This window comes from Apus apus, chromosome 1, assembly GCF_020740795.1.
Source record: "Apus apus isolate bApuApu2 chromosome 1, bApuApu2.pri.cur, whole genome shotgun sequence".
NCBI lineage: Eukaryota > Metazoa > Chordata > Aves > Apodiformes > Apodidae > Apus > Apus apus.
Genome location: NC_067282.1, coordinates 206,065,191 through 206,090,395, shown reverse-complemented (window position 1 = coordinate 206,090,395; position 25,205 = coordinate 206,065,191). Strand labels below are relative to the sequence as shown.

At 55.3% G+C, this 25,205-nt stretch overlaps 1 protein-coding gene across 6 annotated transcripts in view; it reads left to right on the top strand.

Moving 5' to 3' along the window:
• SHANK3 (SH3 and multiple ankyrin repeat domains 3) overlaps positions 1-25,205 on the top strand; it is a 311,807-nt gene that overhangs the window by 221,489 nt on the left and 65,113 nt on the right. For all 6 annotated transcript variants that reach the window (XM_051612097.1, XM_051612081.1, XM_051612074.1 and 3 more), the window contains 2 exons: positions 13,858-13,940; positions 24,211-24,335. In XM_051612097.1, coding sequence (XP_051468057.1) covers positions 13,858-13,940; positions 24,211-24,335 — 208 coding nt within the window. The remainder of the gene's footprint in view (positions 1-13,857; positions 13,941-24,210; positions 24,336-25,205) is intronic.

Below are 25,205 nucleotides of genomic sequence, written 5' to 3'. Positions count from 1 at the left end.
GTCTCTGTGCATTTGCTGTGTCGTGGAAGTTTACCCTTGTTCCCATGGCACAAGTATTAATTACCAAAGTATTTCCATTCCTGTTGCTGCCTGGGGGTTTGTCGTGATGTGGTCCTCATTTACAAGTGTTTTACAGGCGCTTTTCTGCTTCCTTGTTATTGAAACGGCTGCTTACTAAAAATACATAGAATTGGAAGTCAGGAAGTCAGAAGCATTCCACTGCTAGGAAACGGGATCTCATTTCTGCTTCACCATCCCCTGGTGGTTGGAGAAGCCTCTGGCTGTTACTTCTGGGCTGGGAGTTCGGACTTGCTGAGAGTTGGAGCACGAGCTGGAACGTGGAGTCCCCACGTCCGAGGTGGTGGCCGCTGCCTGCAGAGCCCTGGTGCACCCCGAGGGGTGGTGGCCTCTGCCTGGGGGCAGGAGCCCATCAGCTCCCCCTGTTCTCAGATGGGAAGGCTGTGCCACTCCGGGCAGCAGTGGTGCCATGAAAGCTGTTTCCCATGCTTGTTCTCCAGCGGCTCGTTCCTGCCTCCCGTCCAACCCACACCATGATTCTCCTGGCCTGTCGTGGCCTTGCCGCCTGCTCAGGCCCTGCTGGTACCTGGGTGCTGTGAGCAGCAGCTTCCTCAGCAGCCCTGGAAGCCGAGCTAAGCACAGAAAGTACCTGTGGAGCTGATTCCAGCTCAGCCCGTCCCTGGTGAACGTGGCCCTTGGAGAAATCCCCGGGCTGAGCCTTGGGGTGCACAGGGGGTCCTGGGGCTGGGTGCCCCCAGGAGCCAGCCCGTGGTGGGGGTCTGGCCCTGGGTGACTCTTCAGGGGGGTGTGATCTGCTCTGCTCACCTTCCTCTTCAGGCACAGGCCTGGGATGGCAGCGCCCGTTTTCCGAGGTGCTTTGGCAGGGGTGGGACAACCAGCAGCTCTTGTCAGTAAAAATCAAAAGGAATAAACGTGTTTCTGGAACAGGTTCCTGAAAGAGAGATTTGGGGGTTGTCTGCAGTCCATTCTGTGTGTGTGACAGTAAGGGAGGATGAGGAGGTGGTCAGTAATGTTTGGAAAAGGGACTTGTTTGGTGCCCCACTCCGGGTGATTCCCATCGGCATCACTCTGTGAGTTTGAGAGGTGAATTTCCTCATCAAGCTGGACTTGGAGCACAGGAGCACTCGTGTTGAGTACCAGCAGCATTAGGGTTGTGCAGTTTCACTGGAGCTGTGTCAGTCTTTGTCACTGGTGTCAGTAGAAGCAGCTGATAACACAGGAGGCAGCTGAGTGCATTAATTAACGGGATGTCTCGGCTGGTTGGACAACCACTGTAGGCACTGAACGATAAATTACCAGCACAGAAGGTATAAAAAAGAGGTTTTGTTTCTGAGTGTTCATGTTCTAAATAGAGATGATAAAATATATTGTGAGAGCCAGCGCGTTAACTTTAAGTTATTCTTAATTACAGTATGAAGTTAAAGATAAATATTAGAGAGGAGACGTGTCGGACCCAGGGGGAACAGCTGCAGTGCTAGAACAGGAGCTGTGCAAATCACTGGATGCTGTGGGTGTGCCAGGGCAACGGGAGTGCAGGGAGAGGGCACCTGATGGGGCTGCTGCCTGAGGCTCCCCGGGGCTGGGCTCTCCCTGCCACAGCCCCTGCCAAGCAGCCCCGGCCAGTGCTGAGAGATCAGTTCTTGCAGCTGCTGTCAGCGGCCGCCCGCAGCCTGGGATTTATCCGGGGCTCTGCCAGCCCAGGCAGGGTTGCTGCTCCTCGGGGAGGGGCTGTCACGGGTCAGAGGGGCTGCAGCCCCTGCCTGCTGTGATTCATGAGCTCGACAGCTGAAGGCATAAAAACCCAAAAGCATCATTCAGGTTTTTTTCTCATTCCGAAGGTGCCAAGTCATTTATCAAAGAGATGGGAGCTGTCAGTGAAGGCTGTAAAGGGTGTGCTGAGCAACAGGCACTCCACGGCTGGAGCTGGGGCTGCAGCAGCCACAGTGGTCTCCTGGTGTGGACATGTCTACATGCTCAGGGTGGTTCTTGTTGCAGACGTCATGGGGAGAGTCAGTGTGTGTGGGTGTGCAGTCAGGGAAAGGCCTCCCTGGTGGTGGAGGTGGGACTGCTGCCCAGGGGCTGATGAGTAGAGCTGAGAGATGGGCATTTCATTTTCTGACATATACCGAGCTGCCTGGGGGTGGGCAGAGCCCTTCATGGCATCACCAAGAAGTTGTAAAGGTCCCCTCTGACTCATCAGATGAACCAGCTGCTGACAAGAGTCTGCTGGCACCAGGAGTCATCCCCATGGATCGCCAGAACTGCAAGGGAGCAGCTGCAGCGTGAGATGCTGCAGAGATGGCATCTGTCCTCTTGGAGAAATTAAATAATTGCTGTTGAGCTCTTAGAGAATTAGGACTAAATTGGTCACATCTCGAGGTGCAGCAGCACACCTGGCTGAGCAAAACAGTTGGTGAAGCAGCCAGCATGAGGTGGTGCCTCTCTGAGTACTGCCACCCCCGGTGAAGACTTGAGAACCAGCTCCAGCATAGGACCCTCAGGCAGGGCATTGCCTCGGTCAGTCAGGTCTTGGTGAGCACTCCTGGCCTCAGAACAAGGCCCTCCAAGGCTTTGTGCTTGGGCACTGGTGTCCCAGCAGGGCTGGGGAAACTCCCCCACCCGGCAGTGCTGTGGGCAGCTGCACAGCACCGAGCTGCTCAGCTGGTGCCCAGCGCCACAGCAGCACTTCCTCGCGCTGGCCACTGCTCCACTGGGGACAGGAGCTGCTGGTCTTACTGATTTGAGTATCCTGTGAAGCTGAGATGGTTCAAAGGAAGGTGAGACAGTTGTTCTCGGTGATCTCGGGACCTACCCTTGAGGTTGATGAGGATGGTGTCGGTGCTGCAGCTGTCACGAGGAGCCGCCTTTACCTTTAATGCAAACTGGTGTGACCTGAAGGAGCAGTGTCGTGTCCTGGGAATACCAGGACCACTCAGTGACCCCAGGAGAAAGGCTGGGGCCTGTCTGCAGGGTGCAGCAGCTCCCAGTGCTGCAGGAGCAAAGCACTGCCTGGGGATGGTCAGCTCATTAGACCAGTGTGTCAGGAAAACCTGACGTGTGGTGCCCCTGGACGAGCTGCTGCTTCCAGCAGTGAGGATTTCAGTAAAGCAAGAAGAACCAACCCCACAAACCAGCAGCACGTGCTTTTCCTCATCCCTCTGGTCCAGCAGGAGGACCAGAGCCACCACGTACCCCACATGAGGACAGAAAAGGTGGTTGTTAGCAGCCTTGCTAGGACTGAAAAGGAAGAAGCAAGAGAGATCAGGACAAGGATCATGTCACAGTAACTGTTGACTCCTACAGGGTCCAGAAGATGTGTCCAAAGTGTTGTTTGTTTTTACCAAATGAGGAAGCCAGGAGACACGGGCAGACCTGAACAGCCACTGTCCCCTGTGTTGTCACCCAGGTGACCTCCATGGTGGTATTTTAGGAGCTCATACTTGGGCAGTCCCGAGGACGTGCTTATGGGAGTGTGAGTGGACAGAGCCAACTCACCAGCAGAGCTGAAGTACAGTCCAGGTCACCTTCTCCAGGAGGGGCATGTGCGGAGGTTCCTTCATTCACCCAGTACAGTGATGCTGCAGTGATGACCAGACACAAACTGGTGGCTGAGGATGGGCTGTTGGTGAAGGATGGTGCTCAGACCATCCTGCAGCTGCTGAGGCTCAGGCCTCCCACCGGGTACCATGAAGTGCTTGGCTCTTCTTGAGCTCTAATCTTTCCGTTCCAGGGTGAGGTTTTTCCGGCGTTGCAGGTTGGGGTGTGAGCAGCAACCAGCCTGGATCACTTGGAGCATCCTGGTGCCAGAGCCTGAAGCAGGGCAGCCAGTCTGGCCACTGTCCTGATGGGCCAAGGTCAGCCAGCCTCAGTGCTGTTTGTGGGGCTGATCAAGGAGCTGCACGTTCCTGCGCTCCCTGTCAAAGCAGCCAGGCAGTACAGAGTGGGTTCAGCCCTGTGAGGAGGTCCTGTGTGCCTGCTGAGCAGCCTGGGGCTCCTGCAGTTCCACCAGAAGCCTTCAGAAGTGGTTAAAGTGTGATGGGTTGACTCCTTAGAGAGAAACACTCTAGTGTTTCTTCTCGAACACTGAAGCGGGTTGGAGCAGCATGGTGTGTCCATACCACAGACGTGGCTCCTCAGCTCAGGCTTGGGAGCTGAGATGGGTCTTGCTGAGCTTCAGGAGAGTGGTGGTACTGGCCCAGGGGAGAAGTCCACCTCTCCTTCCTCAGATCAGTCCTGGGTGACCGGGGAAGGATATGGGAGTAGGACACGTGGTGATGGTTCCCCAGCACACTGTGTCTGTGTCCAACAGCTCGTGGGTCAGGGATTCTCCATCCAGTGTGTCCTGTGTGCCCAGGTACTTAAGGGATTCTTCCAGGAGCTTGTCCAGTTGCCCCTTGATTCCTGGTAAATTTTTATCACAGTATCCAGTGGCACAAAGAAACTTTATCCCATGTCATGTGAAAAATGCAGCTTATTTTAAACATTGTCTTTTAGGTTCAGGTGAGGTGGCCTTGCCCCTGTGCTGGAGGAGGCCACCACCATCTGCCCCTCAGTAGCTCTCAGGGTTTGGTAGAACCATTTCCCCCGGGTCGTGCTTCTTCCAGGATAAGCAGCACTAAGCAGCACCTCTCCTTGTACAGAAAATCTTCCCGTGCTTTAGACAGTCCATGTCACCTTCCTTTTTTTCCCAGGTGTTGTGTTCTTTGCCAGAGTGGGAGGACCAGAGTCACTGCAAGCATGTGGGACGTGGCTGTGCCAGTGCTGTAATGTCCCTCTCTCATTCCCATGTCTTTGCTCATCGTTCCTGGCCATTGTAGGACATCAGGATGACACTCTTCATGTCTTATCCCAAGTTGTTCATCCTGGCAGTAGCAGTCAGCCCAGAGCTTGTCATTTTATGGATGAGGAGAGAATTGTTTTGTCCCATGGGCATCAGTTTCTCTCCTCCTTACATTTCATATTGTATTTTAAGATCTGCCTGCAGTTCCTCACAGTTTTCCTCCTCTTTATTATCCTGAATAATTTAGCATTCTCATCAAACCTTGTTACCTCTCTTTCATTCCTCTCTCCTGATAAGGGCTGTGTTGAGCAGTGGAAATCCAGGCACTGATCCCTGTGAGACTCCACTGCTGACCTTCCTTCTGATGGGAAATCCAATCATTTACTTTTATTTTAAACCTTTTAACAAATTCCACATGCGAAAACCTTCCTTTTTATCCCATGGCTTCTTAGCTTCCTCAAGAGGTTTTAATGAGAAACCTCGTGAGATGCTGTTGGAAATCTAAGCAGACTTCAGTCAGGTTTTGTTGGCAGGTGTCTGAGGTCTCTGCTTTTCCCCCTGGCCATTCCTGGTGGCACAGCAGGTCACCCCCTGCTCCCTTCTGGTGATGGCCCTTGCATCTCTGGGACAAACCCTGGTTGTGGTGCAGGGGCAGCACAGGTGAGAGGTGCTGCTGAAGAGCCTGTGGAGTTGGCTGGGTCCTCTTGCAGGACCCTCAGTGAAGCCCCAGCAGACCCTGTGTCCTCAGGCCCGGTGCCCTGCTCAGGAGGTGCTCCACTTGACACCCCCCTGGGGCAGCTGCTGCCTTGGGGGCTGCTGCAGCCTCACCTGGTTTCAGCATTTTGAACCAGAAACATCTAAGACCACAGGAGATGTGTTCATTGCCAGGGGACCCTGAGGCAGCACTGCCAGGGGGACCTGGGCTCTAAGGGGGTGTCCCAGCATTGTCAACACCAGCCCCTCTGCCCTGGGTGGCTGTGGGGACCCAGGGGGCTTCCTGACCTGGCTGATGGCAGAGCTGTAGGTTGAGTCTTCCCTCACTCTCAGCAGAATCCAGAAGTGCTGGAGGTGGGGAGGAACCTGCCTTACTTGTGTCTGTATGTGCTTTATCGCAGGATCACAGGCTGGTTTGGGTGGGAAGGGACCTAAAAGCTCATCTAGTCCCACCCCTGCCATGGGCAGGGACACCTCCCACCATTCCAGGCTGCTCCAAGCCCCATCCAACCTGCCCTTCAGCACTGCCAGGGATGGGGCAGCCACAGCTTCTCTGGGCAACCTGGGCCAGGCTCTCCCCACCCTCACAGCCCAGAATTTCTCCCTCACATCTCAGCTCCAGCTCCCTCTGCCAGCTGGAAACCCTTCCCCCTGCTCCCATCCCTCCCTGCCCTTGTCCCAAGCCCCTCCCCAGCTTTCCTGGAGCCCCTTCAGGCCCTGGAAGGTGCTCTCAGGTCTCCCTGGAGCCTTCTCTTCTCCAGGCTGAACACCCCAGCTCTCCCAGCCTGTCTCCAGAGCAGAGCTGCTCCAGCCCTCCCATCATCTCCGTGGCTCCTCTGGCCTCTCTCCAACAGCTCCGTGTCCTTCTGGTGTTGGAGATCCCAGAAGTTACCTTCCTTCTGCCAATAGAAATAGAAGCCTGATTATTCCAGGAGCTCATCTTTCCTCCTCTCTGCTGTGCCATCTTTTCCTCTGCTGCTTTTGGGCACTCACTGCAAGGTCTTTCCAAGTTTCCAGTGTTATGGCAAATTTGAAGTCCAGGCAAAACATGTCCTGGACTTTCTTAGACTTTTTGTTACCTTAATGATCTGTGTTATTTTCATGGTTTGGGTAGTGCCCTAGAAGTTACCACCTTAATGTGTTTAAATGAATCCAGTACTGAACATTTTTCTGTGAAAACTGTCCATGTTTGAATGGGGAAGATGTGGCTTTTCAGGGCCTTTCACTCATGGTCTCCCTCACTCTCAGCACCAGCTGATCTTCAGAATTTCTCTAGTGCTCCCAGCCCACACTTCATCTGGGCTGTGTTCTACCTGCTGTCTGAAATGTGCTTGACTGGGGGGGACATCATTTCCAACACCTCATTCTTCGTGGGCCTTGCTGCACTTCCCAGTCATGGGAATGTGTGTGCTTGGGAGGTGGTTTCTTCTGGAGCTAGAGCTGGTTTTCATCTGACAGTTTGCTTTTGACGTAGTTCATAATCAGCACCTTGATGAGCTGCCTCCTGACTAAATTAAACAGCAGATCTCACTGATGATGATCAGTGCTTTGGGATCAGCTGGGAGCAGAAACAGGCTCCGTTCTGGCCCTTCTCTGTTCCCTGCTCCCCTGCGTGAGGTGCAGCAGCAGCACAAGCACCTGCAGGCCCAGAGATCTCATCTGCACTGAAGATTCAAGTGGTTCATTTTCTCATTCAGGGCTTTTCCCAGTGCCCCTTCTGAAGGTGTTGCCAAGGTCCCCTGGCTGCCAGCCTCTGGGCCAGGAGCTCTTCTGGGCACAGCAGTTGTGCACTTCAGAGCTGCTCCTTTCCTCTTCTCCAGGCTTCTGCTGCCAGTAAGTGAGACGAGACACCTCAATGACCAGCTGTGGTCATTCCTTCTCTCTGGTGTTGCAGTGAGCCCAGCACTCCAGCTGTGCTGGGCTTTGTCTGACCCTGCTGCAGGGCAAGGTGGGGCCACAGCAGCCTCAGCAGTGCCTGGGTCCCTCCAGGCTCCATCACTGCTTGGGACACTGCTCAGCAAACCACCAGCAGTGCTGTGCCCAGCTGACCCCAAAGCCCTCATGGAATCATGGAGTGGTTTTGGTTGGAAGGGACCTGAAAGGACACCTCCCACCAGCACAGGCTGCTCCAAGCCCCATCCAACCTGCCCTTCAACACCTCCAGGAATGAGGCAGCCACAGCTTCTCTGGGCAACCTGGACGAGCGTCTCACCCCCTCATAATGAAGCTAGAAGCTAAAATGCTTGGTATAGAAATCCATGGGTGATCTGGGATCTCTATCCCTAATGCTTCATCTGCTCTGGGGAGTGAGACGAAGGCAGGAAGGAGACATGTGCCATCTCATCATCATCTGTGCTGCTTCACTGCTAGCTTGCTCCATGGGATACATTTGATCCAGACCAACTGGCACCCTCCTGGACAAGCCCAGCCCCAGCCAGAGGCCATTTCTGGAATGCAGTTTGGAAAGAGCTGACCTGTGTTCTGGCTCTGATTTTTCTGGGGATAGAAGAAAGTTTGTCCGTCAAGACTCAGCCTGTACCACATGCTCCAGAGCATGGGCTGTGCCCCACTTACTATTGCTTTAAACCATCCTTTGGAGTGGAAGTTGTTTCTGCAGGAGGTAGCTGAGCAGAACTGAACTCCTGGCCCTGCCTGGCTGTGGCACTGGGACACCACAATATGTGAGTGAGGTTCCTGCTGGGACAGCCCTGGAATGGTCCATCCCTCCACCAACATGAGCTTCAGCTGAACTTACATGTTTTCTTGTGGGACATTTGCTTAAAAACTCCCAGTAAGTGGCCTTTCCTCACCTCCCCATCCCGTGCTTCATTCGTGTCACTGCTGAGAAGTTGTGTGACACCTTTAAAGCGTTTTCTCATGGGACCAATGAAACCAGGTTTTTACTTCCCTGCTGGGCCTTTCATCTTCCAGGTGTCCTCCTGGGGACTCTCTGCTCTTGCCCCACACCCCTCTGGAATGCCCTGAGCTGTCCCAGGGGAGCGTCCCCCACCCTCAGGGAAGCGATGCTCGGTGCTGCCCGTGGGTGCTGCCCGTGGGTGTCGGAGCTCCCACCTGGCTCCCCACAGCCCCTGCAGGTGAGCCCAGCCAGGGCTGCCAGGCACCCGACAGGACGTGGGTGGTCGTTTCAGCACGGGATGAATCACAGCTCCATTGACTTCCCTGAGCTCTCCATTGAGCCCGCAGCGCTGTGCTCCCTGCAGGGGCTGCTCCGCCCGCGCCCACGCTTCCCTGGGTGACTCCAGGGCTCCTGCAGCCAGGGCTGGGGCAGCGGGATTGTCTCAGGTCTTGGCAGCACTCCTGCTCATCCCTCACCTGTCAGTCCCTCAGCCTTGTTTCACCAAAGCCTGACACAGCTGCTGATCTGTCCAGGCTGGTGTTTGTGGCCCTGCCAGTCCTGCCCCATCTCCTGGGTTTCTGCTCATAGCTCCTGACTGCAGCACCGTGAGCTTTTCCCTTCTCCTCTGGTGTTTTTCAGACCGTTTCTCCAGTGGTATTACCACGTGAGTTCAGGTCTGCTCTTCCAGTGAGCTCCTGCCCTCTCAGATGAGATCTTCTGCAAATGTGTTAAGTTTACTCTCTGTTACATCCTAGTCATTAGTGAAAACATTGAGCTTCTCCCAAGACAGAGCCCTGTGAAATCCCACTTGCTACATCCTTGCAGTTAGCAGTGAAAAATGGGTCCAACCAGCTGCTTACTCACCTTGCAGTAGTTTATGTTCCCCTTTTTTTTTATGAGAATGCCCTGTGAGAGCATTAAAAATGTCTAACTGCCATCTTGGTAGGTACCACAGAGCTGCCTTGCCCGGGTTCCATGAGACCTATTACGTTCCAACAGAAATTAGGCTCGTTTAGCACAATCAGGTCTTTCAAATCCATACACCTGCTATTCATCACCTTCCTTTCCTCTAGATGTCTTATTAAACTGTTGTGTTGTTCGTTAGAGGATTTTCCTGGGAATTAGAGATGAGTTGCTCCATTTTATACTTCCTTTGATCTTTCTACTGCCTGTTTTTGGAGATGAGCCTCAGCCCTTTTTCAGATCTTCTGGTGCATCCCAGGCCAGCTCTCAAAGACAGCCCATCCTAGAGCTCAGGCACTTAATTCTTCCAACTGCTGTTTTTTCACTTTAGAGTGAGAGTTAATCTGGCTGTTACCAGGATTTAACTAGCTGTTCAGTACAGTTAGTACCAACCCTGCTAGTTTATTACTGGTTTGATCAATCTGTTCGGTTTGTCCCTCTGAAGTCACAAAGTTGCTAGAATGATGAGCTCTAGTCAAGCATCACGTGCACCAAGTGTCTTTGCCCAGCAGCAGGTCTGACACAGCCCTGCAGTGTGACCTGGAGCTGCTCTGGGGAGCAGCCCTGCAGAGCCCTGTGCTGGTGTCCCTGTCTCCTTGCAGGAGCTGGGCCGGCTATTTCACTTCGTCTTTCTCTGGTACCTTAAAATAACTCCTTACTACATCTTATTTTTTGAAAGTTCCTATTTTTATTTAGACAAAAATAAAAAAGTGAGTAATTCAGGTTATTTTTCAGTATGACACTATCACAGGTCTGTGCTTACGCTGCTTCATCTCCTTCCCCAGGCTGGTTTTTATTGCTTCTTCCAGCCCCCGGAGCTCCAGCAGTGCTGATCTGGGGCATCTCAGTGTCTCTCTCCTCCCCCACAATCCTAGTTCACAAAAATGTAGAGATTTTTTATTGCACTTTTTTATATTCATCTATCTGTAGAACTGATTAGTGTGGCTACAGCCGAGCGTGAAGGTGTCCAGTGGATCGGACTGGAGGCACTTCTGAACTTGAGGATTTTTAGGTGCTGGTAGAGCTGGTTGGCAATAGGCAAAGGGTGTGCAAGTTCTGAAGCACTGAAGCTGGGAGGGCTCTTCCAAGGTCCCTCTTGCAGGTCTGACTTGAAGAATCCCTCTGTGGTCTGCACAGGTGGTGAGGGGGACCTCAAGCAGATGAACATCCACCAGTTCTACAAGTCCCACAGGGAGCTCAGCGTCCAAGCTCTTGGGGTGTCCAGGGACAGAGAGGAGTGAGCTGGGGAGTTTCCCCATTGGTTCTGACAAGTTTAGGTGGTTTAGTTAGGGTACTTCTTGCTGGTTTATTTGTAGGAGGAGGGATAATTCAGAGATAGCAGAAAGAGTCAAATATCCTTTCTGCAGAATAACTTTGGGTAAGAGCAGCAGCAGGTCGAACTTATTTAAAGGCTTAGATTATTGCAGGAGATCTTGGCAGTGAGGTTGGTGGGGGAGGCTGAGTGAAACTGTGCTTATACAGAGGAGATGCAGTTTTGTCAAGAGTTTCTTCAGTTTATCATGTGGATGAAACAACTACAGAGATCCTGTGGGAAGAACTGGAGGTGCAGAATTTTCTTTCATCATGGATTCCTCACTCTCTCATTGGCAAAGCAATCACAGCAGGACTAATTGGGGACCTCAGAGCCCCACCGGGTAAATAGAAACCCAGGGTTTGTACAACAATGTTTATTTCCTTATTTCTCTTTCTCTTGCACATAATCATGCCCAAACACGTTCTTGTAGAGGTGGCAGGATTGGCTCTTGGTATGGAAATATGATCTGTCATCTGCAAGGGATTGACCTGTCAGATGGAAAAGGGGGATGTTGCTGTGGATGCAGAGGGTGTTAGGTCTGGCTCTTATAGGTAACTTGCAGTTCAAACAGAAGATAAAGGCTTATCACAGAATCACGAGATGATTTGGGTTGGAAGGGACCTCCAAAGGTCATCTAGTCCATCCCTCCTGCCACAGGCAGGACATCTTCTCTAGCCTAGGTTGCTCCAAGCCCCATCCAACCTGAATACTTCCAGGGATGGGGCAGCCACAACTGCTTTGGTACAGGAGCTGGAGGTGGTATGGATCATTACGTGGACTGAGTTCCTGTAATGGCCTCTTCTGGGCTTGGCAATTATGAAGCTCATTCCAGCAGGACACTCCACACTTGGAACAGAGGATTTCACTGTGGAGGGGAGAGTTCTGTACATACTGAGGCACAGGTGCAGACCCAGCTCTGCTGTTGAGAGACAGGCAGGGTGTTGGAATGTGACACAGAGGGGTGACTGCCTGACAGCACCACCTCCTTTAGAGCCCTTCCCATAGCTTGTCTGAAGTTCATCCGTGTCTATGTACTTTGTTCCATGAAGTTGCTGCTTTTATAGATGCCTTATTTTTTCATGGACAGTACCTAAGATTGTCCAAAATTACAGCTCAAAATGAAATGCCAGGGAAGGCAAAGGAATTCAGGCTTGAGTCTTGTGTTAGTTTTCCTGGACCATGTTGGTGATACATGATCTGGAGTGCCTTGATACCTGCATGGATTGACTTTGTGATCACCTTCCCTTGGCCTGGAAAACAAAAGAATATTCCTACCCATCTTGCTGGGAGCTGGATGCAGTGGTGGTGTTAATGGCAGAATTGTGATTCTGGTAAATGCAGCCCTGGCAGAGGAGGCTGCTGACAGCTGGGATGTGGAGTAGAGAATAGAATCATTTTGGTTTGATTGGAAAAGACCTTTAAGATCATCCAGTCCAACCCTTCCCCCAGCCCTGCCAAGGCCACCCCTGCCCCACGTCCCTCAGCACCATCTCCAGGGCTTGGAAACCCCTCCAGGGATGGGGACTCCCCCCTGCCCTGGGCAGCCTGGGCCAGGCCCTGACAACCCTTGCCAGGAAGGAATTGTTCCCCAGATCCAACCTCAGCCTCCCCTGGCACAACTTGAGGCCGTTCCCTCTGGTCCTGTCGCTTGTTCCTGGGGAGCAGAGCCCGACCCCCCTGGCTCCAACCTCCTCTCAGGCAGCTGCAGAGCCAGCAGGTCTCCCCTCAGCCTCCTTTGCTGCAGGCTCAACACCCCCAGCTCCCTCAGCTGCTCCTCACACGGTTTGTTCTCCAAGGTGTGTCCTGTCCTGGTGTGGTTGGTCGCTGTCAGCCCGTCGCGTCCCACCCAGGGGCACCTTCCCCAGCCCCGCTGTGTTCAGCCGGGTCCCAGCAGGGTGACACAAGGTGACACCGGGTGACATGGGTACAGCCTGTGCCCTGTCAGGCCACCCTCTCCCTGCAGGAGGTGGCCGGGCTGGCTCGGCTCAGCGGGGCTGCAGGTGCCGGTGGGCGTGAGCTGCCTGCAGCTGGGCACGGTGGCCAGTGGGTGTGAGAGTGTCCTAGCCCAGGGACTGTCCCCAGCCCTGTCCCCAGCCCCGTCCCCAGCCTGCTGCTGTGCAGGGCGGTGGGCGTGGGGCTTTGCTCCCTGCTGCTGGGCCCACCCTATCGCTGGTGGAACCCCCTCCATCCCCAGGCAGACCCCCCATCCCTGGGCAGGACCCCCTCTCCAGGCAGAGCCCCCCTCCCTGGGCAGGACCCCCTCTCCAGGCAGAGCCCTGGCTGGCTGCCCCCGGCTCGGGGTGCCCGGCTCCTTCCCGGCGCTGCCGGGCAGGACCGAGGTCCCTGATTAATTCCACTCTGATGTCAGCCATGCGGCTCTGCTGGGAGGGATTTGCAGGGCTGCATTTAAGCTCCCGTTTGCTGAGAGGATCCCTCTCCCACCTCCCCTCGCCCCTGCATTGCCCGGGGGGTGGGCAGCGGAGGGGTCTCTGCGCCGGGGTCCGCTCCTCCCTCTGCCCCGCTGCATCTTCCCAGCGCTCCGGGCCCGGGAGGGCAGGGAGAGGCTTTGTTGAACTAGGACAATGCCCCGCGTCCCCCCCTGCTAATGACAGACCGTTCCTTAGCAACGCGGGGGGGGATTTTAAGAGAAGATCAGAGCGCCGGGATGAGGATGTGAACTCTGCCGTCCTCCCTGCCGGGGAACTTACCAGAGAGGCACCTCTGCTTTTGTCCAGCGTCTGATTTTATTCCCACGAGAGGCAACCGGGACGTCTCAGAGTGCTGCTTCCCTGATGGACGGCTGGCTGCCTCCCCCTGCTCCTCCTCTGCTCCCGCGCCCCGCTCGCCAGCCAGACGCTCAGGGCATCATTTAAAGGGAAGCCCAGAGTGGGATCCGTAGCTCCCTGCATGCGTATGCAGGTGACTGAGGAGGGGACCGGTGGGCACCAGGGTGATCCAGGCAGCCGGGGCTTTCCTCCACCCACTCGTTGAGGGAAAGTAGCTTTCATCTTTTTTGTTCTGACTCTGGGCAAGGGAGGGAGGGAAGCAGATTGTGCCCAACTCCTTGCTGAGATGAAACGCTCGATGAGAAGAGGTCTCCTTGTCGCAGGCACAAAGGCCACCTCCGCCTGGCAGCATGGTGCTGAAGTCTAACCCTAGCATCATTCTCTTGTGCTCTTTCCTGCCCAGTGACTACATCATTGAGGAGAAGACGGCCGTGCTGCAGAAGAGGGAGCATGAGGGATTCGGGTTTGTGTTGCGAGGGGCCAAAGGTAAGGGCTGCTTCTTTCGCTCGGTCCTGGGGCTGGGGGGGGAAGCTCCTTCTCCTCACTTTGGCTGCTGCTCAGGACCCCCTTTCCCTGGCTGTGCCCCTGCGCCTCGGGCTGTCCTTGGGGACTCCCCTCCTGCTCCGCCGGCCGGGCAGGGCGAGTGCAGCGGGTCCTGCCTAGGTGCATTGTGCAAGGAATGCTGCTCATGGCAGCCCTGCAGCTCTGGCACGTCCTGGGCTCTGTCCCTGGTGCAGCTGCTGGGATCCGTAGCTTCGTGTTTGTAGTTTCTCTACCTCTGCCTTTTCCTGGGTGTACCGAGCACATCTGCTCTGCCTCAGGTGCAGGTGCTGCCCCGTGGGGCAGGGCCTGTGTCCTCCCTGCCTTTTGGGTTTTTTTAATGCTTGAAGTATTTCATGATACACTTTGGCTGTGCACGGTTGGGATCCTTCTCCTGGGAGCCCTGGCTGTGCTGGGGTTCAGCCCCAGCATTTGGCCAGACCAAGAGCTGTCTGTCCTGCAGCTGTACCCACCTGCCCGGACCCTGAGCTGCCTGCCCTGCTGGAGCCTGGGGCTCCCGCGCTCCTGCAGCCGCTGCCTCGGGCTGGGTGGTTCCTCCTCTTGCCAGAAAGCCATCTGTTTGCTACAAAAAAAATCCCAGAGAGTCCCTTGGGGACTGGTCATGAAGGTGCTCGTGTTCACATGGGGAGCAGGCTTCAGCCCCTGTGCTCGGGAGGCAGGTCCAGCTCTCCAGCAGCTGCTGGGGGAGGCGAGGGGCTCTGGGCTGCAGCTGCTGGAAGCGGAGGCTCCGCGGTGCCTGCGGCCACCCCTCCTCGCATGGGGGTGAGGGATGCAGGAGGGAAAGCTGGAACCAGTGGCTGCCAGCTGGTGTGGCAGTGCTGCTCCTTCCCTGGACCTCAGCGTGGCTGAGGTGCGTTGAGATTTGGGCTTTCGTCTTGGGTGTGATTTTCGTGGGGATTCCTGAGCTGCCTTTGTTCTGTCCGTGCCGCGCTGGGGCTCCATGTGCTGGTGGGTGTGTTTGCGTTCCTGGCACATTATGGTTTCTGCCTCTTCCTCCCGTCTCTCCCCCCTTCCCTATAGATGTAACATACATGTCTGCTCATGTGCTGCTCACATCAGCCCGTGTAACGTGAAGTGAAACTTCAGGGCTCAAAATGGCATCCATTTTTGTGCCAGATCAGGCTTGTGGCTGTCGTGGTGGGAAAAACGGAATCAATTCTGTCCTCTTTCCTTCTGCATTTCTATTTTTCTTGCCTGCCCTCCTGGCATTTGCAGGCTCTGTTATTTCCTTTGTCTGCTGAGGCTGAAGGAGCGGGACTTGGAGCAGATGAAGCAGTGGGTGTGAGGCTGTGGGACTTGGGTCTGGCTCAGGGCTTGGCAGCCTGGCGCTGCTGCAGGGGCCCCGCGTGGCCTGAGGGTCCCAGCTGGGCAGGGTGGGCACGGGCTGTCAAACTGCCATCTGGGACAGGGCTGCTGCCAAGTCCTCTGATGCCCCTTGGGGAGCAGCATCCTCTTGGCCGAGAGGTGAAGGTGGTGGCTCTGAGGCACCCCTGTGTTTCCCAGCTGCTTTGTGCTGCCCTGGGGCTGAAGCTGGAAGGAGCCCTGGGACTCTCTGCCTTGGCCCCGCTGGTGTCACCAGGGCTCACGCTTCCTTTAGAGACTCTGTGTGAAACACTGGGGGCCTCGTGGGGTGAATCAGAGCAGGGGGCTGAGAACAGGAGGGAGCAGAGCAGCAGCAAGGTCTCCGCAGAGGGAGGGAGCTGGTTATTAAGTGAGACTCAGCTGAATGATCCTCAAAAGAAGCTGCACTTGGTGCTGCAGAGGATGCTGAAAATCTCGCGTGGCTTCTACCAGGCTTGTCAAGGGTCGATCCTTTCCCAAGCCCAGATTTACCCCTCGGTCTGAGCTGCCCCATCAGCTGCACCCCCAGCACAGAACACTCCCCACCACCTGAGAGCCAGTCCTTCCCAGCCCACCCCGTCTCCACCTCTGTCCAGTGCTGGGAGGAGGTCACGTCCCAGTCAAACCAGGTGGGTGTTGGGTTATTTTAGCCCGGTCCCTGCAGAAAATGAGCTGCAGCTTTTGGACGCGGGACCTGCCTGCAGGCGTTGCCTCAGGATGGTGGGGAGCAGCTGGGAAGGGCTGCAGCAGCCCCTTGGGAACTGAGGAGTGGATTCAATTCTTCATTTCTGGGCCCAGAGCGACTGCCCCTGCCTTTTGCATGCACAGGTGATAGATCTGTGCTCAAAAGGCTGGGATATGGTATTTCTTGGCTGGTAGGATCCTGAACTCAGTCAGTCTTCTGTGCCTGGACCAGAGCAACCTCCCTCTTCCTGGCTAACCTGGCCAGGGATCAGGCACTATCTGTTGAGTGGTGTGATTCATAAAATATTCATACATAGTTCCCTGGGGCCATCCCTGTAGACAGAGGTTTTTACAGCTGATACAGTGACTGCAGCTCACATGGCCTCAGCGTATCCCTGCTACCCTGGGCAGAGGAATCCTGTTCCTGGGCCAGTTAATGCTCGTTAGCACCTGGTTATGGTGGGTTCTCAGAAAGTGGAGAGGGACACACAGTCCCTAACTTGGGAATTTACTCTCTAAGGAAGGAGTAGATGATGTGAACAGCAAGAATATTGCCAGAACTGCAAATGGTGTGTTGGAAATAGAAAAGGAGATGGCTCTCAGTCCGTGCGTCAAGGTGTGAGCTTTCTTCTGTCTGCTTGGTCTGGGGAGAAGCCAGCAGGAGGGGCATGTTGTTCTCCAAGTGACCTGCAGGGATTCATAGAATGACAGAACTGTCAGGGCTGGAAGAGACCTCTGGAGATCACCCAGTCCAGCCCTCCTGCTGCAGGAGGATCCCCTGGAGCTCATCACCCAGGGCTGCATCCAGGGGGGCCTGGAGTATCTCCAGAGAAGGGGACTCCACAGCCTCCCTGGGCAGCCTGTCCTGGGGCTCTGTCACCCTCACAGTAAAGTTTTCCCTCCTATTTCCATGTCACTTCCCATGTTCCAGCCTGTGCCCGTTGCCCCTCGTCCTGTCCCTGGGCACTGCTGAGCAGGGTCTGGCTCCATCCTCCTGCACCCACCCTGAGATACTTGGAGGCATCAAGAAGGTCTCCCCTCAGCCTTCTCCTCTCCAGGCTGAACAGCCCCAGCTCTCTCAGCCTTTCCTCATCAGGGAGATGCTCCAACCCCCCAGGCACCTTTGATGCCCTCCCCTGGACTCTCTCCAGCAGTTCCCTGTCTCTCTTGAACTGGGGAGCCCAGAACTGGTCCCAGTTCCCCAGCCGTGGCCTCACCAGGGCAGAGCAGATGGGGAAGACGACCTCTCTCCACCTCCTGGCCGCACACAGGATTGCTTCCCGTGATTTGGGTGTCTCCTGAAGCAGCTGGTCCCTGCACTGCAGGGGAGGTGATGCTGTGCTGATCCTCTCTGGGGCTCCATTTGCTCCTGCTTCATTCCAAAATGTCAGTTTTTCTTCACCACAGCCCTCCTGCTCTGCTCTCTCCACCATGGCCTCCCTGCCCCTCAGTGCCCCTCCTGTGTCCAGTGCTGGTCCTTGCATTTCAGCAGGTGTAAACCCAGTGGGTCACACCTGGTGACCAAGATGTCAATCCATGGGACTCGCCAACACGGAGGATCAGGTTGTTCCCCAAGCCCCGAGGTCGCTGAGCGCTCAGCAGGAGCATCTTGTTACAGGATCAGAGAATCATTTGGGTTGGAAAAGACCTTGAAGATCCTCCAGTCCAACCCTTCCCCAGCCCTGCCAAGGCCACCCCTGCCCCATGTCCCTCAGCACCATCTCCAGGGCTTGGAAACCCCCCCAGGGATGGGGACTCCCCCCTGCCCTGGGCAGCCTGGGCCAGGCCCTGACAACCCTTGCCAGGAAGGAATTGTTCCCCAGATCCAACCTCAGCCTCCCCTGGCACAACTTGAGGCCGTTCCCTCTGGTCCTGTCGCTTGTTCCTGGGGAGCAGAGCCCGACCCCCCCTGGCTCCAACCTCCTCTCAGGCAGCTGCAGAGCCAGCAGGTCTCCCCTCAGCCTCCTTTGCTGCAGGCTCAACACCCCCAGCTCCCTCAGCTGCTCCTCACAAGTTCTCCAGCCCCTTCTCCTTGAGCTCCAGCCCCTTCCCCAGCTCCGGGGCCCTTCCCTGGACACGCTCCAGCCCCTCCATGTCCTTCTTGTCCTGAGGGGCCCAGCCCTGACCCCAGGATTCCAGGTGTCCCCTCCCCAGTTCCCAGCACAGGGGGACCATCCCTGCCCTGCTCCTGCTGGCCACCCCAGTGCTGACACAAGCCAGGATGCTGGTGGCCTCCTTGGCCCCCTGGGCACTCTCTGGCTCATCTCCAGCCCCTGGTGACCAACATCACAGTACACACACTGCTGACCTGGACCCATGGTCCCAATGAGTTCTGGCCATCGGGGCTCTGTGGGGGGAAGCACCAAGAGCTCAGGACTCAGGAGAATCTGTCAGGGTCTTCACAAACTCCCACTTGTTTTTTGCTGCCTTTTCTCCATGGGAAGGTTGAAATTTGATGTTTGGCCTCAGGTGTTTGTGTTTGCATCTCTTTGGATAAAGATCAGCCAGGGCAAGTGGTGTTGCAGTTGTTGAGATTCTCCTTGGGTGGATCCAGTGATCAAACACCCGAGTGCAGAACCTGGCTGGGTCTGCAGCAGTTATGGATTGTTTGAGGGAGTCTGAGTTTTGTGTTCTGTGCAGCCCTTGGAGTGAGGATGTCAGGCTGGGAAGCCTCTGGGAGCAGAGCTTTGGTGCCTGGTGCTGGGGCTCCCTGGGCTGGCGGGGTCTCTGCCAGACACAGCTCCTGTGGTGGAGGAGCTGCAGCCACAGCTTGAGGACCTGCTGGTCTGGGGCAGAGGGAAAGGTGTCCTACAGCCCTGCACCACGTTTTGGGACACAGTGCTGGTATCACAAAGCTTCATGGAAACAGCTCACTGGTGGTTTTCAGAACTTGGGTCTTGTTCTCCAAGGACAGAGGAGTTGTCCTCCACAGCCAGGGTGTGCTGTGACACTTTTGTCACCCTCAGGATGGGCAGGAATTGGGACTGGAGGTGTTCAGACAGAGCCCATCCAGCACCAGGTCTGTCATCTGTGCTGCTAAGGGTGGAGTCTTTATCACGGAGATCTCATGAAAACTAGAAAAAGGGCCCAGTAGAATCTACATATGGCAGAGCTACTTATGACACAGCTTTTGTAGTAGCCTTAGAACTTTAAAAATTCAGGAGCTGATTTCAGTATGTGCTGTGGTTCCTCTTTTGTCCCCTCCCCCAAACACAAGTGTTCCATTAGTCCCTGCTCTCTGTTGCCCACCCACCTGGAACAGGTCCCTGCTGCTCCAGAGCTCTGGGTATCAGAGCAGTGAGGGGTGTGTGGCCTCCTGCCCTGGCCCTGCTCTGAGACGTGCCTGCAGGGATTTAGGTGGGAATCATGGAAGGGTTTGGGTGGGAAGGGACTTTAAATCCCATCCAGCTCCACCCCTGCCACGGGCAGGGACACCTCCCACCATTCCAGGCTGCTCCAAGCCCCATCCAACCTGCCCTTCAACACTGCCAGGGATGGGGCAGCCACAGCTTCCCTGGGCAACCTGGGCCAGGCTCTCCCCACCCTCACAGCCCAGAATTTCTCCCTCCCATCTCAGCTCCAGCTCCCTCTGCCAGCTGGAAACCCTTCCCCCTGCTCCCATCCCTCCCTGCCCTTGTCCCAAGCCCCTCCCCAGCTTTCCTGGAGCCCCTTCAGGCCCTGGAAGGTGCTCTCAGGTCTCCCTGGAGCCTTCTCTTCTCCAGGCTGAACACCCCAACTCTCCCAGCCTGGCTCCAGAGCAGAGCTGCTCCAGCCCTCCCATCATCTCCGTGGCCTCCTCTGGCCTCTCTCCAGCAGCTCCGTGTCCTTCCTGTGTTGGGGACCCCAGAGCTGTTCCCAGCCCTGCTGGGGGGTCTCAGCAGAGCAGAGCAGAGGGGACAATCCCCTCCCTGGCCCTGCTGGTCCTGCTGCTGGTGCCAGCCCAGGACACGGGTGGTTTCTGGGCTCCAGCACAGGGTGCTGGATCATGGAGCACCAAGGCAGCTCTGGTATTGTGTTATTTTTCACTCTGTGAGTTGGTTCCCAATTAAGTCTCTGGGATCTTAACAATTTGCTCTGCTTGAATTAACTTTTAATGTTTTTCACTGCTAAGCTGGGCTCGTAATAAAATCAACTTGTTGGAGAAGAGCAGTGTTTGCAAAGAACAGAATCAGCTTCAGCTGGAAGGGACCTGCAGGGATCATCTAGTCCAGCTGCCCGGGCACCTCAGGGCCAAAAGTCACAGCGTGTTATCAAGGGCATTGTCCAGATGCCTCTGAAACAGGCTTGGGGCATCAACCACCTCTCCAGGCAGCCTGTTCCAGGGTTTCACTACCCTCTCAGTAAGGAAGTGCTTCCTGGTGCCCAGTCCAGGCCTCCTCTGGTGCAGCTTTGAAACGTGCCCAGGTGTCCTGTCCTGGTGCTCTGGCTCCTCAGGCCTGTCCCACCAGCCATCACGGGTGACACTGGTGGCCCTGGTGTGACACAGCCTGGACAGCAGGTTTGCAAGATGGGAAATGGCCACTGTGCTTAAACTGCACAACCAGAGCTGTGGTGTCAACCTGGGAGCTCCTCAAGAGGTGCAAGGTCCTGAGATTTAAATCATGAGCTCTTGCAATGAACAGCTGACCTCCTTGTTAGGAAATGTGAGCACATTAGCAGCAAGAATCTCTGTAATTTAATTCCAAACCTTTTGATTTACTTTAGCCTTTGCCAGCTGGATAAGAGGACCTCCTTAAATTTTATTTCCTTCCTGGGTAGGCACTTACAGATGAATTGTCACTGAATTAGGTACTTCTGACCCAAAAGCTTCCCCACAGGCTCTGTTCTGAAGTGGTATTTTGGAGGGTCTGGTCCCAGGCTGGTCTTTGAGGTGGCAGCTCTGCTGCTTCCAGCCTTCTGAGGTGGTGCAAGGAGTGTTGGTGTCCTCCTCCTCCATCCCTGGGCTACAGCCAGCTCTGACCACGGATTGGTACTTCTAGTGTTGGTGGTGGGGCTGTAGGCCAGTGGCTGAGCTCCTGACAAGGCTGAGGTTAAGGTCAAGGACCAGGAGGGAGGGAAGGGCTGGACATGATGTGAGAGGCTGAACAGGGCAGCAGTGAGGGGCCTGATGAGGGCACAGACCCCTTTGGAGGAACGTTGTGTAAGGGGGAGTGAAGCTGTAGGTGGCCAGACTGCACAGAGCACTGTCAGGGAACACCAGAGACCTTTGGGGGTGACTTCTTGGTGTTTCTTGGTGAGGCCAAGATCACCTGGGGAATGATAGTGAAGACACCAGAATGGAGATGTAGCAGAACTGGGGTGAGGGGGGTGAGAGTATCTGGAGGCAGATTGTTCATTTGGGGGGAAACTGTGGCAGCAAAAAGGAGTGTCAGGAACTGGGAGGCAGCTCCTGAAGGCAGTGGGTGGTGTGGCTGGGGCTGGCTGGGGTTCCTGCTTGGTCCCCACAGCCCAGATCAGAGCCAAGTCTGTCCTTCTGCCCATGGCCGTGTGTCCAGCTGCTCCCTGCCCTCTGGCTGTCAGCAGCACGGATGGACCCAGCACCTGGTGCCAGGTTGGTCCATGTTGGTCCATGTTGGTGCCATGCTGGTGCCAGGTTGCTCCAGGCCCCTCAGCCTGGACATCTGTCCCTCCTCCCAGGGGCTGTTTGGGAGCAGTGCTCCCAGGGCTCCCTCCTGTCCTCGTGGCCTTGGGGCTCCCAGGAGCTGCTGTCATTGTTCCTTCCCTCCGTCCCCTGCCCGATGCAGCCCCTGCAGACCCCCCAGCAGGGACCCTGCACAGAACCTGCTGCTTCACTTTGTCTTCACTTCCTTACCAGATCCTCTTCCTGGCTCCCTCTGGCCACGTGCTGGGGCTCAGCAGCAGGGCAGGGCTGGCTGCTCCCTCGGGCTGCTCCCTCTGGATACTGTGTTGGGATGCTCCCTTGGGCTGCCTCCTTCCCCCTCCTGGGTTAGATTATATCTGGTGTTTGTTCCCTACAGATAGTTCTGACTTTGGGAGGTGTTTCCTTGTTTTCTGGATCCCTGAGGCACTGGTGACACTTGGCAAGTGGTGCCTCATGGTTTGCAGTGGCTGTGGGTGTGTTCCAGCCCATGGAGAGCAGCATTCCTGGAGTCCTGGTGGTGCAGGTGACAGAACGGGCTGCAGGGCCCGTTTCCTGGGTTCATCTTAGCTGTGTTCCCCACCAGCCCATATTTTTGGTTCCCAGTAAGAAAAAGGCATCCATGAGCTGTTCCTCGGGTGCCTCCTCCCTGAGCTGTGCCTCAGGATTTCCTGCTGTCCATGGGCTGCTCCAGCCCCGTGATGGGACACACAGGGCAGTGCTTCCCACCTGGGAATGGTGGGATTGTGGTGGGGGACTCTGATGGGACACGGGGTCTGGAGCCACCGTGATAAGGTGCTTTGCTCACGTCAGGCTCCTTCTCCAGGCTAGGAGACCAATTGAATTGTCATCTGTCCAGCTCTGTCCTCTCCAAAGATCAGAACTTCCACTTAACCTTCTCATGACTTAATTGTGCTGCTGGTCCCTTTGGTGGAGCACAGGGCTGATCTGCTGCAGAGACCATGGCTCATTACCATTATATACGTGATTTACTTGACGGAGAGCCTGGGTATCCCCTTTTCACATTTTGGAGGTTCAGGCAACACAGAAGGTCTTCCTGCTGGGCCTGGGTCTGGCATAAGTTATTGGCACCTTGTTCTGCAGCTGGTCTGCAGCAAGGTCATGCTGGTGGTTCTTTGGAGGTCAGACCGTTGGAAGAGCTTGCTGGTCAACACCAATCCAAAGAGTGGGGTGTAGCACTGGGGAAGTCCTGAAGGCTTTGGAGAAATCAAATGTTGCACTGACATCTCTAAAAATAGGCAGGATGTCAACTGTTTGGCACTTAAGCTCCCTTCCATCAAAGGAAGAAGTCATGGAAAAATGCTGATAAAAACATCTAAGATCATTCAGCATATTAACATCTTGTCAGGCAAACCTTGTCCCAGTCAATAGCCCTCTGATTTAGCAGAAAAAATCTTACATAAAAATCATAGATTAAAATGCTAAAGAAGCCATGTGGTAAATGATGGAAATATTTTTATCTGTATAAAATCAGTGTCTATACAGTTTATGCAAATGGAAGGGAATGTAGGTCACTTTCCACTGGAGTGACCTGACATCAAAGGAGATGTAAGCACAAGATCATCTGCTGACTCTGCTGTTCAATCCTCTGCTTCACCAGGGCTTTGACACAGCTCTTAAAAAATGCCTTGGTTTGGTGATAGACCCAGAGGGATGGAGAATTTATCCAGGCCTGTAGATACATGATCTGTGTGGCTGACAAAAATGCTTCAAACAAGGCTTCCTGCCTGCCCCAGCTGAGGGGGGGCCCACGGGGACCTTCACTGCAGGCTCTGGCCCTGGTCTGACATGGTACCAGACGAGACCGTGGTGGGTTTTCTGACGCTCCTCTCACGTGTCTCTGGGGTGAACGGTTTGTTCAGGCATCATCAGCCCCGGAGGCCACTGGCTCAGCCAGGCTCAACTTGAGCCACAGCAGCCCCAGGCAACACCCCAGGCTTGGGGCAGAGGCTGGGAAGTGCCCAGAGGAGAAGGACCTGGGGGTGCTGCTTGACAGTGGATGGAGATGATCCAGCGTGTGCCAAGGAGCTGCCAGCAGCCTGGCTTGTGTCAGCACTGGTGTGGCCAGCAGGAGCAGGGCAGGGATCGTGTTCTCCTGTAGGACTGGTGTGAGAGGGGCACTGCTCTGAGGTGCTGGCAGCTGGGGTCATGTCTGCAGAACCGTGGGTGGATGGTGCATGTGGTGTTTTCTCTGCTGGTTCTGGCAGAGCCCTGGAGCTGCTAACGCAGGAGTGAGTTGCTCCCCTCCTGGCATCGTTCAGAGCTGTTCTCTTTTTGTTTGTGGTACTGAGAGGTGGATGAGGCTTTAGGGACCTTGGGGGTCCCTAAAAGGGCTCTGGGAGTCACAGATGCCTGGGGGGCTCTGGGGTCTAAGCTGATGAATGCTGTGGACATGGAGCATCAGCTTTGGTTCCTGCTTTGCAGTCACACTGGGCCTTGCATACGTGTTCTTCCTGAGCCAACACGGGTTTTCCTGAGCTCCTTCTTGTCCACCTTCTGCTTCCTTTCTGCCACACCTCCTCATTCTCTCTCCTTCTTTGTGTTTTGCAGCTGAAACCCCAATCGAGGAGTTCACCCCAACCCCAGCCTTCCCAGCTCTCCAGTACCTGGAATCAGTGGATGTGGAAGGTGTTGCCTGGAGAGCAGGGCTGCGCACGGGAGACTTCCTGATCGAGGTGAGCCCGGCTCTGGCACGGAAAGGTTTCCTGTTAGAAGGTGTTCTGAGAGCTGGGCAACTGTTGTTGCTGAAATGCCTGCTCCCTGGGTGTCAGGATGAAAAGCTGTTCCTCAGGTGCAAGGATGGATGCAGAGAAGTGATCTCAGTGCTAGAAAAGGAGCTGACGGGTTCCTTCTGCTGGTGGAATTTACAGGGAAAATGGAGGTTGGAGGAAAAAAGAGTTTGGTGCTCTCTCTGGACATCAATCAGGATTGGTTTGGACTGATATTTATTACAGTTTTGCCCAATGTGGTGCAAGTTTTGTGTTCTACAGAGAAGAACTGGACCGAGCAGAGATGTAGGGCCCTGCTCTTGTGTCTCCCCCTTGGCCCTTTCCTGTTCTCCAGAAGTTTGTGCTGGAGGCTGTGACCTGCTGCAGTGCTCAGAGCCCGCAGCCCGTGGGATTTCCCTGCTTGAGGTTAAAAGAGAGGAGGGCAAGGGCTGGAGGCACCACACGTGGACAAGGGGCTCGTGGGCTCAGCAGCCAGGCAGGGGAGGTGCCATGAGGTGCCGTCCCCGTGGGGCAGGTCTCAGCAGTGACAGCCCAGCTGGGTGTTCCTCTGCTCTGGTCTGTGTGTGCCCAGGACTGTGGTGGCAGGTCAGAATGTGGCAGTGGGAGCTGTAAGGTCTGAGTGACAGCTGTGTCTGGGGACATGGGGTCTCCCCTGCTGGCACTTGTGGCCAGGGAGCTGACACCAGAGGAGCCGTCCTGACGTGTGGGGGATGCTCCAAGGGTGCTTTGGAGGAGGGACTGAAAGGAAGTGAGAGCAGGGAAGTGTTGGTGTTTACAGGAGTCTCCTTGCTCCGGGAGGACGGTGCAGGAGACGTG